Raw genomic sequence first — 12711 nt, forward strand, 5'->3', positions numbered from 1 at the left:
AATTTTAATAAATAAAAAATTAAATAGAAACAATTTGAAATCATATTTCTCATTGTATGTTTGTACATTAAAGAAAATTAATAGCATAAATTATTATAAAAAATATATGTAATTTAAAATTTATCTCGATGTGCATAAATTAACGGTACTCGGATTAAATAAATCCGAAGAAAAAAATTTTAAGTATATAAGTGCATGTGTTAATTCTCATTAATTCATGGATGTTGAGAAGTAAGTTTTAGTGTGATTAAGTATGCAAAATAATTATAAAAAACATAAAAGAAATTGAAAAACAAAAATTAAAAATGAAATTGAAAAATAAAACGATTTCAAAATTCAAAATATTGCCTTTTACTCTTTTTTATTATTTTTTGGCCGGCGAGCACTTCTGCATCTTACCAACAAATAAATATAAAATTACCTCCATAGATTGAGTATCCCCCCAACAAATAAATAATTTAAAAATATAAAATTTATGAAGACAAATATTTCCCAAAATAGCCACTCATCATTCTTTGTTAAACCACACAAATTCGTATTCTTTCAGTGTATTCTCTTTGGATTGCACTGGCGCATCTAATTTGCGAAAACGTACACGCGGTTGATAGCCAAACTCATTGGCAATATATTCAATGGTGCGCTCAACATTATCATCGCCAATAGCGTAATAATTGCCTTCCTTATTGCCACTGCGAGCGCCTGTCTCTCTATGACCATTGTAATCGAGTATGTATTTGAAACTGTACAAATCACCCGTTTCGCTGGGTGTGCTACTACCACTCGTACCAGTAAAGCTGCTACCTCTGTCTTTAATTCCACCAACGTTGCCACTTTGTCCGCCACTCACACCCTGCCCGACACTGTTAAAACCACCATTACTACCACCTCCATTACTACCACCACCAATTCCTTTATTCGTATACGGCCGACTTGGACCACCGCCACCAGTGTTACCACCAGGAACTGCAGGCACTGTTAGCTCTTTTCTAGGGGTTGTTAAATTATTTATTGCTACCGTCGGTCCCGCAGATGGCGCTGCAAATATATGGATGAATATAATTTTAGTTAAATTTCTACTATAAAAAAATGTATTAAGGTTTAAATTAGCTTTAAATTTGGTTTGCCATAATTACCGTTTGAGGGTGCTTTTGGTGCATTTGCACCACTGAATGTGCTTGTTGTTGGTGTCTTCGCTTTAGGACCTATAAAAATGAATAAAAATTATAGCAAATTACACATCTTTTATAAAAAAGTTGTTTTGGGTTCTTCTATCGCTGAGTGTACACTTCGTATGAAAATGATACACGCAATTCCTTAAGTTTTCGGGTCATATGGACTTTTATATACGTTCCTATTACATTTTCCTCTTCATTTAAATGTTATACTCTCATTTTAAATTCACCGCACATTAGACGTGTTTTTTACACGCGTATACGTTTCGTTTGCGCGTGAAAAAAACGCCTATCCTCGCTTAGATAATGCTTAGGAGACCCATCTAGCGGCTGTGGTTAAACAACTAGCGACAGCAACAGGGTGTACCGAAAAGCGGAGACACAACGCTCCGATGGTCATAGGGTATAACATATAGCTGAATCAGTTGCGATGAATTGAGGACACACATAGAATATATAGAATTAGTGTAGAGGGTGAAACAAAGCCACATATTTCAGTTACATCTGAGTATAATGCGTATTGAAATTTAGTATGACAAAATTTATGCGCAGCAATTTCAGAGGTGTATTTAAAGTTTGTAGCAGTCCATATAAAGTTTAAGCGTAAACGGACATACGCGTGTTAAAAAACACGGCTATTAATCCAAAACATTCGATTGCTAAGTAGAGCATCACCCTATCTCCGAATATATTTTCAAAAACAAAAGGCCGTTTTGGCAAATTCTGAAATGGAGCGTTTTACAAAAGTTTTTTGAGGTGTTTTTGAAACGGCTGCCATGAAAGGGGGTGATATTCCACTCAGCCGTCGATTTAAAACAAGACTCCTATCCAATAAGTGCCTAATCTGGTCAACAAAGTTGAGATACAAATCAAAGCGATTTCAAGTCAAATCTCAGGAAGGTTTTCATCGACTGCTACTCGATGAGTGGCTATCATATAGAAAGTCCTTTGTGAAGAATGTTGTACGCTTCTGAGCAGAATCAGCTGCAGAAAACCTTGATATGCTTATAGATGTTCACTTTCTGGTTGAATCCACGGGTGCGAATACGGCACATCTAAAATCACGTTGTGTGTCAATCGAAAAAAGTTAGCCGAAAAGAATATTGCCTGCATTAAATAGATTATCTCTGTAAAAATCGGCGCGGGTAGATAGTACTCTTATCATTTATATTGCAGGAGACCCAGAAAACTTTGGTTAAGGAGCTAAAACAAATCATCACAATCACACACCGACTAGCTCAAAGTCATGCAGAGAGGGCATTAGCTGGTGGCCTAGGATTGCAGGACAATAAGTATCTCACTCGCGACTGCGTACACATAAAGTATTTGCTTCGTTATTCGAAACAACATATGTATTTTTGGGTGGGGATGGCGGGAGGGGGGGCAGTTTAATCTGGTCACATTCGTTGATGTAGACGGCAATTTCAACAAAGCGTACGCAATTGCGATATAATACGCTCGGAGGAGGGAGGTGGTGGTGCGGTCAATTAGGAATTAAATATTTTCTCTTTTCATAGCCGCAATATATCAGCTCTCTCGGCAAACGAAAATCATACTCTACAAGTCACTTATCGTTCCCCTCCTGCTATATGGTGCAGAAGCATGGACCATGACAACATCAGATGAAGCGGCTCTGTGAGTGTTCGAGAAATTTCTTCGAAAGATTTATGGACCTCTACGCGTTGGCGAAGAAGATTTAACGATGAGCTGTACGAGCTATACGCAGACATCAACATAGTCCAGCGAATTAAAACGCAGCAACTGCGCTGGCTAGGCCATGTTATGCGAATGAAAGATGACGCCCCGGCCAAGAAAGTGTTTTTATCACAACCCGCTTATGGAAGCAGAGGCAGTGGGCGGCCCCCACGCCGTTGCAAGGGCCAGGTGGAAAATGATTAAAACTCCCTTGGTGTGACCAATTGGCGCCGGTTGGCAGAGAGAAGGAGCGCCTGGAGCGCCATGTTGGTCGGCAATATCCCTTTAAACTGATAAGCGCCAATTAAGTAAGTGAGTAAGTAATATATCAGCTTAGCTAAGCGGAGTAGTAATAGTAGGTAGGGAAATATGTATTGGCAGACTACTGTTGGGGCTCATTACGATATATGATATGCTAACAAAGCTTAACCCAAGTGGTTTGAAGGTAGTGGAACACGGTAAAGATGGGGTAATTCTGACTTCGGACCGCTTCTCTTTCTGGAAAATTAAGTCGTTAAAAGAACGTTGACAAACTATGCAGGGGGCATAGAAATGCCGCCATGTCGTCCAGATCAAATGCGTTTACTACACTTTACAAGGTTAACAATCGATTGTGAATGTACGTTCGGTAGCAAATGAGGTATCAACGAGATGTTTGTGTTATAAGAACATGATTCAGTGGTGCGACCGGTACTAACACATTTCTCTACATAGAAATTACACACTGCGTACGCTTGCCCCACCGAATTTCTCGACTTTCTGTACATCGGCGTAACGTAGTGATCATAGATGCTGGAAGGATGCATAGCAAGCGCAGATTAGTTCCCTTTATCTACTTCCAGCGGCTTCAACTAACTAGATTACTTACCTCGGACGTTTGGGGGTAGCATTAATACTATTCTTATTGTTGTTCTTACACAACTGTGCTCTCATTTCGTATGCTAAGCACGAACAATCACTTTTTGGAAGCCCCTAACCTATACCGATAGGTTCAACGTAGATTAAATTATGGACACTGAAAACTACTCGAACTTCGACTTGAGCATTTCCTTTCTGAGAGATAGGCAGTAACAAGAGCGTTAATTGTATCCCACAGAAGCTCAAAGCTAGCAGTTCATACCAAATTTTACCTTCGTTAATTGAAATTTTATAAATTTCCTTTATCTGGGTTCCAGGTCACAGACGGACCGATGAAGATAAGATGATCGAGTACGTAATGGCATTGCCGAAGTAGGTTGCCAGACTACAACGAAAAAAGTACAAGAACTTTTACGGGCAGATGTAGAGCCGATATCTACAAGGTGAGAACGGTCTGCCCCGGTCATTGGTATATCAGCGGGAGTCGGGAACAGGTAAGTATTCGGTATAATGAACACTGAGGAAGCTGTAAAGACGTTACTACCACAAAGATAGTGAACATTTTCTATATAAATTTTTAACTCTATCTAGAACACATCTAGATTCCTTGGAAGCATTTTGGGAAAATCTGAGTAGGATTAAATTTTTATTTTTTTTTATTTTACAAGCAACTTGGTTGTAATTTATACCCAAACTAACATTCAGAAGGTTCAGATGAGTTTTATGTTATAAAACTGGCTTTTCAATAACTTATTGTTCGACCCGGTCAGCCGCCGTTAGACCTTTGTGTATACCTCCAAGACTTTCAATTAAAAATATATAAGTTTTGCTGCATGGTTTAAAAAAAAATGTATAACCCTTTTAGTTTGATCACTCCTTTTAGGTCTTATACAAAATCGTTAGGGAATATTTTGTGAAAAAGCTACTTGGTATATAACGGACAACGAAATTGAAAAGTATTTCGTAGGCAGATAAGCTTAAGAACTTTAATCCAATATCTCCAATTGTTTTGTGCGACTATAATTTGGATGCATAGTGTCTTGGTAAAAGCTTTCTATAAATTTACATACTTACTTGGTTCTCGAAAGGCTACTGTGAAAGGATTCAACTGGTTTGTGTCTGCGCTTAGTGTTTCAGAGGGTTGAGATGTTGCTTGTAATTGTGTTGGTGCATTGAGGGGTAGGTTATTTTGTGTGCTTTCTAAAGGAAATATGTTTTGTATTTGTGTTGTTGTTTGTGTACTTGGAGATGTTTCGTATATTTGCTGTGTTATTATTTGTGAGTTTTGTGTTGCAGCTGGCGCTTCTTCCACATCTTCTAAAATTTTCACTTCAATTCTGTTTGCCAAAAAATTGCTCTCATCAGTGGAAACCTTAGACACATGCGCTGCTGCTGCATTGACATTCTCTAAGCTTTTTGTTGTTACTTCTATCTCAAGTTGTTGCATTTTTTGCAAGAATTCTGGTAAAACGGTTTCTATTATTTGCTTACCATTTTGTGAGCTAACAATTGGAGGAATTAATGGTTTGGATAAAGTTCGTATTTCATATTTTTTATCTTCTGGTTTTTTTGTTGTTGTTGGTGCATTATTCTTAATAAAACAACCCGAACAACCTTGCACACTGAAATTATGTTTTCCGAATGGTTGCGGCTTTGCACGTTCTGTTGTTGTACTGGATGGTGGCGGTGCAATGGCTTTTGGTGTTGTTGGTGGTTTGGCTTTTGGTCGTACAATCATATCAATAGTTTCTGTGGAATAGATGCCGAGTTTAAATTCGTTTATTAAATACTAAGTTTGATATTTCCACTTACTTGGGTGCTCTTCGTAGGGATAACTACGCATAGCCAATATTCGAAACTTGCCTTCCTCATCTGTTGCATAGACGGTTACGTGATAAATGCCATCGGCCGTTATGAAGCCGAATTCGCCCATAACGATGCCACGCTCATCTAAAAAATTTTAAGCAATATTGCATTATATTTCATTTATTACATTTTAAAGTCTCTTTTTAAATGTTATCTTAATTACAGAAGGGTTTCGATAAAATATTCTACTTATTAAAAAATATGTGCTTAGATATTTTTGCGTACTTTGCCGCCCTCTCCTCGGAAGCACGTTGAACTCACTGCGTTTTACAAAAACTAAGAGCTTTTTAAACCTGAAATAACTTGAATAGTTTCCAGTTCATTTCCTCGCATGACCCATTGACAGTACTAATACCCGACAGCTTAGATAACCAGAATTCAGAAGTGGCCTAGAAGGGTTTGGGTTCAAAAACCATAGCAAGAACTTTTCTCTTTTATTGGTATATAATGTAATTTCTAAGTTTTAAGCAAGGAGAAAGAACTGACCCAATTTTATCGACTAGGAAGTGCCCTCAAGACGGTTTACTTTCTCCAATTTTGTGAACTTTAGACGTAGACCACTTTCCTTCCTAGCCTTAGAAATAGAGAAATAATACTAAGATGGTGTTTTTTTTTGGGGACAGGAAGAATAACTTCTTACGAGGAATGATAATTGAGTAGATTACATCCTTAAAGCGGAAATGGGTTTCTTCGCATGAAATCGACTTCACGGTAGCACTTTGTGATTCCTAGTTCGGCGTTGTACCGCAGAAACGGTTGGCGTAATGCAAAAACGTTTCATACAACACTTGTTGGGAGTAACATGGTAATAAATGAAGCCGTAAGGTCTTAGAAAACTACCATTGACCTTGCTTACTTACTTACTTAATTGGCGCTTAACCGTCTAAACGGTTATGGCCGTCCAACAAGGCGCGATAGTCGCTCCTTCGCTCCGCCAACCGGCGCCAATTGGTCACACCAAGGGAGTTTAAATTGTTTTCCACCTGGTGTTACCAACGGAGTGGGGACCGCCCTCTACCCCTGCTTCCATCGGCGGGTTCCGATAGAAACACTTTCTTGGACGGAGCATCATCTTTCATTCGCATAACATGGCCTAGCCAGCGCAGACGCTGCGTTTTTATTCGCTGGAATATGTGGATGTCTGCGTATAGCTCGTACAGCTCATCATTAAATCATCTTCGCTGGATTTCAGTGCTGATGTTGTTGCTAGTATTGATGCTGGTTCCCAAATAAACGAAGTCTTTTACTATTTCGAAATTATGGCTGACAACTGTAGCGTGGTTGCCAAGGCGCGTATGCGCTGATTCTTGGCTCGATGACAGCAGATACTTCGTCACTTCGTCACTTCAATGTCATCAGCATATGCCAGTAATTGCACGCTTTTATTGTATATTGTTCCAGTGCGGTTAAGTTCTGCAGCTAGTATAATTTTCTCCAGCATCATATTAAAGAAATCGCACGATAGGGGGTCACCCTGTCTGAAACCTGGTTTAGATTCGAACGGCTCGGAGAGGTCCTTCCCAATTCTGATTGAGCTGATGGTGTTGTTCAACGTCATTTTGCACAGCGGTATAAGTTCTGCGGGGAAACCAAATTCAGACATAGCGGCATATAGGCAGCTCGTTTTCGTGCTGTTCTCTTTTCACGGTTTTTTTCCAAGATTTGGCGCATTGTGAAAGTCTGGCCTATGGTAGATTTACCAGGTCTGAAGTCGCACTGATAAGGTCTAAGCAGGCGGTTCATGGTGGGCTTCAATCTTTCGCACAATACACTTGACAGGACCTTTATCCGATATTAAGAAGGCTGATTCCGCGATAGTTGGTGCATTTTGCAGTATCCCTCTTCTTGTGGACTGGGCAAAGAACACTTAGATTCCAATCGTCGGGCATGAACTCGTCCGCCCATATTTTGCGGAGAAGCTGCTGCATGCGCCTTACCAACTCCTCGCGCCCTACTTGAATAGCTCCGCAAGCAATCCATCAGCGGCCACGGCCTTGTTGTTTTTCAATCTTGTTATTGTTATTCTAACTTCGTCATAGTCGGGTGGGGGGACATATATTCCATCATCATCGATTGCTGGATCGGGTTCAAATTCAAATTCAAATTCAAATTTATTAGTTGAACAAAGTGGTTGTGACAGTTAGACGGAGTCTTTTATAGCACATCGTCCGTTTTATAAATACAATATAAATACCATAAAACTAAATTCGAGTTTAAAATTAACAATAAAACGATTTTCTTATAATTCAGATTAATGTTAAAACTAAATTTAGTGTTAAACCTTAAATACACACTTAAGACTAAAGAGTAGAGCCATTTAAATATGGTAGGAAAGAAAAAACCGAGATAGGAAGTGAAAGAGATATAGTCATGCAGTTATGTTAAAATAGCAATATTCACACTGAGCTGAAGTAATCATGGATCACCTTTTTGTAATTGCTCCTACTCAAAGCACCCTTGAGAAAATAAGGTATAGAGTTCCAAAGCCTTACATCATTTACAAAAAATAGCCCCGATGAGGCCAGGTAGTAATGTTTTGGGGATTATCAGATTGCGGAGCCCACAAGACTTTGGGAATTTAAGCTTTTCGTAAAGATTTTGAGGGGTTTTGAACTCGATGAGCTTGAACATATAAATACAGTTTCGCGCCTCAATGTACTCAAAAATACTGCATCCTAGTATTTCGCGCTTAAATAGAGAGATGTGATCATATTTCCTTAGGTCGTAGACATAACGCGTGATATTGTTGAACGCAACATCAATTTTGTGGTACGAGGGAGAATCAAACTGACTATAAACTAGCTCAGAGTACGTTATGTGTGGGACTATAAGCTGAAAAGCTAGCTTTTTTCTTGTCTCTAAGGGAGTAAACGAGGCAGACATTCTCAATCTACGTAAAACCGAATAAATATTACTCACGACTTTATTAACGTAGTCAACACAGTTCAATTTAGAATTTATCACAAAACCCAAATTCTTAATTTTGTCAGCAAACGGAAGAACACTATTGCCAACTGACAATTTAGGAATATCTTCAACGTGCACAACACTGTTACTAATGGGCAACACATAGGACTTTTGAGCATTTAGACAGAGACAGTTTTCAAACGCCCATTTCGAAATTGCAGACAAATCACTATTAATTTTAAGACACAAATCCTCGACGAGACCAACACGGCTAGACAAATATAATTGAATGTCATCGGCATAAGCATGGCCATTTACGTACTGGCAAACAGAGAACACATCATTGACAAAAAGACTAAACAGGAGAGGGCCTAGTACAGAGCCTTGTGGTACACCCGAGGAAACAGTACATGGTTTTGATGCAGAGCCTTTGCATAACACTCTCTGGGTCCTTCTCGCCAAATAACTAGCCATAAGCTTCACAGAACTGTCAGAGGACCCAAAATGGGACTCAAGCTTTTTGCATAGGAGACTATGGCTGGCTGAGTCAAATGCCTTAGAGAAATAAAGGAGACACAGGAGAGTAAGGTCACTATTATCAAATTTTATTCTTATATCGTCCAGTATTTTTATACTCAGTTGAGCAGAGCTCACAGAGTATATTAAGTTTGATTGGATAACGGTTGGTTGTACATATATAAAGGAATCGAGATATATATAGACTTCCATATATCAAAATAATCAGGATCGAAAAAAAATTTGATTGAGCCATGTTCTTCCGTCCGTCCGTTCGTCCGTCCGTTAACACGATAACTTGAGTAAATTTTGAGGTATCTTGATGTAATTAGGCGTGTAGGTTCCTGAGCACTCATCTCAGATCGCTGTTTAAAATTAATGATATCGGACTATAACCACGCCCACTTTTTCGTTATCGAAAATTTCGAAATACCGAAAAAGAGCGATAATTCATTATCAAAGACTGATAAAGTGACGAAACTTGGTAAATGAGTTGAATTTATGACGCAGAATAGAAAATTAGTAAAATATTGGACAATGGGCGTGGCACCGCCCACTTTTAAAAGAAGGTAATTTAAAATTTTTGCAAGCTGTAATTTGTCAGTCGTTGAAGATATCATGATGAAATTTGGCAGGGACCGTTACCCTATTACTATATGTACGCCTAATAAAAATTAGCAAAATCGGAGAAGGACCACGCCCACTTTTAAACAATTTTTTTTTTAAAGTAAGATTTTAACAAAAAATTTAATATCTTTAGAGTATATAAGTAAATTATGTCAACATTCAATTCCAGTAATGATATGGTGCAAAAAAATACCAAAAAAAAAAGAAAATTTCAAAATGGGCGTGGCTCCGCCCTTTTTCATTTAATTCGTCTAGAATACTTTTAAGGCCATAAGTCGAACAAAAATTTACCAATCCTTGTGAAATTTGGTAGGTGCATAGATTCTACGACGATAACTGTTTTCTGTGAAAACGGGCGAAATCGGTTGATGCCACGCCCAGTTTTTATACACACTCGTTCGTATGTCCTTCAGCATGGCCGTTAACACGATAACTTGAGCAAAAATCGACATATCTTTAATGAACTTAGTTCACGTGCTTACTTGAACTCACTTTATCTTGGTATGAAAAATGAACGAAATCCGACTATGACCACGCCCACTTTTTCGATATCGAAAATAACGAAAAATTAAAAAAATGCCATAATTCTATACCAAATACGAAAAAAGGGATGAAACATGGTGAGGTAATTAGATTGGTTTATTGACGCGAAATATAACTTTAGAAACATTTTTTTATAAAATGATTGTGACACCTACCACCTTTATGGCGATATCTCGAAACGGAGTCCACCTATGGAACTAAGGATTACTCCCTTTTAAAATACTCATTAACACCTTACGTTTGATGCCCATATTGTACAAACAAATTCTAGGGTCACCCCTGGTCCACCTTTATGGCGATATCTCGAAACGGCGTCCACCTATGGAACTAAGGATTACTCGCTTTTAAAATACTCATTAACACCTTTAATTTGATACCCATATCGTACAAACGCATTCTAGAGTCACCCCTGGTCCACCTTTATGGCGATATTTCGAAACGGCGTCCACCTATAGAACTAAGGCCCACTCCCTTTTAAAATACTCATTAGCACCTTTCTTTTGATACCCATATTGTACAAACAAATTCTAGGGTCACCCCTGGTCCGCCTTTATGGCGATATCTCGAAACTGCGTCCACCTATGGAACTAAGGATTACTCCCTTTTAAAATACTCATTAACACCTTTCGTTTGATGCCCATATTGTACAAACAAATTCTAGGGTCACACCTGGTCCACCTTTATGGCGATATCTCGAAACGGAGTCCACCTATGGAACTAAGGATTACTCCCTTTTAAAATACTCATTAACACCTTTCGTTTGATGCCCATATTGTACAAACAAATTCTAGGGTCACCCCTGGTCCACCTTTATGGCGATATCTCGAAACGGCGTCCACCTATGGAACTAAGGATTACTCGCTTTTAAAATACTCATTAACACCTTTAATTTGATACCCATATCGTACAAACGCATTCTAGAGTCACCCCTGGTCCACCTTTATGGCGATATCTCGAAAAGGCGACCACCTATACAACTACCACCACTCCCTTTTAAAACCCTCATTAATACCTTTAATTTGATACCCATATCGTACAAACAAATTCTAGGGTCACACCTGGTCCACCTTTATGGCGATATCTCGAAACGGCGTCCACCTGTGGAACTAAGCATCACTCCCTTTTAAAACCCTCATTAATACCTTTAATTTGATACCCATATTGTACAAACAAATTCTAGGGTCAACCCTGGTCCACCTTTATGGCGATATCTCGAAACGGCGTCCAGCTATGGAACTAAGGATTACTCCCTTTTAAAATACTCATTAACATCTTTCGTTTGATACCCATATTGTACAAACGCATTCTAGGGTTACACCTGGTCCACCTTTATGGCGATATCTCGAAAAGGCGACCACCTGTGGAACTAAGGATTACTCCCTTTTATAATACTCATTAACACCTTTCTTTTGATACCCATATCGTACAAACGCATTCTAGATTCAACCCTGATCCATCTTTATGGCGATATCCCTAAATGGCGTCCACCTATAGAACTATGGCCCACTCCCTCATAAAATACTCTTTAACACCTTTCATTTGATACCCATATTGTACAAACAAATTCTAGAGTCAACCCTGATCCACCTTTATGGCGATATCCCTAAATGGCGTCCACCTATAGAACTATGGCCCACTCCTTCATAAAATACTCTTTAATGCCTTTCATTTGATACACATGTCATACAAACACATTCCAGGGTTTCCCTCGGTTCATTTTCCTACATGGTTATTTTCCCTTATGTTGTCACCATAGCTCTCAACTGAGTATGTAATGTTCGGTTACACCCGAACTTAACCTTCCTTACTTGTTATTATTGCAGTAGAGCAACTATGCTTGGATCTATACCCTCATTGGAATGGGCTTAAAAGGTGGTATTCTAGGACATATTTTGAAATTTGGGCAGCCATCAAGGACTCACACACTTTTGCAAAAGCAGATAAGATGCTAATAGGCCTATAATTACTAAGCTCGACTGCATTATTTATTTTGGCGACGGGAATAATCAACGCCTTTTTCCATTCATTTGGAAAACATGACGTTGTGAAGCAGTGGTTAATTATATGTGTGAGAGTTCCTAAAACATATGGCAGCACTAGTTTCACGAACTTCAAACATATTCCATCTTCACCAATTACATTGGACTTAATGGCCATAAGTGGTTTTAGAACCGCTTCCTCCGACACTGCCCTAAACTCAAAGTTATTCTCCGGTGAATTGTTTCTAGTTATATGATTGGCCCGGCGGTTGCCTGAGCTAACAAAATAGTCATTAAGAGTATCCAGATCAACCTGACACTCGGATTGCTGCTTACCGTGTATATTTAGATTTTTCAAAATGCGCGATAAGTCTTTTGAAGGTAGTAACGGGTTTAGCTTATAATCGCAGTAGTGACTTTATTCCGGGCGGTTTTATACTGCGACCAGGCAAACTCGGTTTTGCTCCTCTTCCTCTTGGGATAAAGCTTGTTACGATTTTTAATTGCATATCTCACTTTTTCGTTATACCAAGGAACAGGGTTAGTTT

General features: G+C 38.8%; 1 protein-coding gene across 4 annotated transcripts in view; it reads right to left on the minus strand.

The window, feature by feature from the left end:
- Positions 1-335: 335 nt before the first annotated feature.
- The window catches only part of l(3)mbn (lethal (3) malignant blood neoplasm), a 46496-nt gene continuing 34120 nt past the window's right edge, over positions 336-12711 (minus strand). For 3 of the 4 annotated variants that reach the window (XM_067792492.1, XM_067792491.1, XM_067792490.1), the window contains 4 exons: positions 5538-5675; positions 5217-5474; positions 1134-1202; positions 336-1035 (listed from right to left, as the gene is read on the minus strand). In XM_067792492.1, coding sequence (XP_067648593.1) covers positions 509-1035; positions 1134-1202; positions 5217-5474; positions 5538-5675 — 992 coding nt within the window. In that variant the 3' untranslated portion in view covers positions 336-508. The other variant, XM_067792494.1, reaches the window with a different exon arrangement.

Source organism: Eurosta solidaginis, chromosome 5 (genome assembly GCF_040869045.1).
Source record: "Eurosta solidaginis isolate ZX-2024a chromosome 5, ASM4086904v1, whole genome shotgun sequence".
NCBI classification, from domain to species: Eukaryota; Metazoa; Arthropoda; class Insecta; order Diptera; family Tephritidae; genus Eurosta; species Eurosta solidaginis.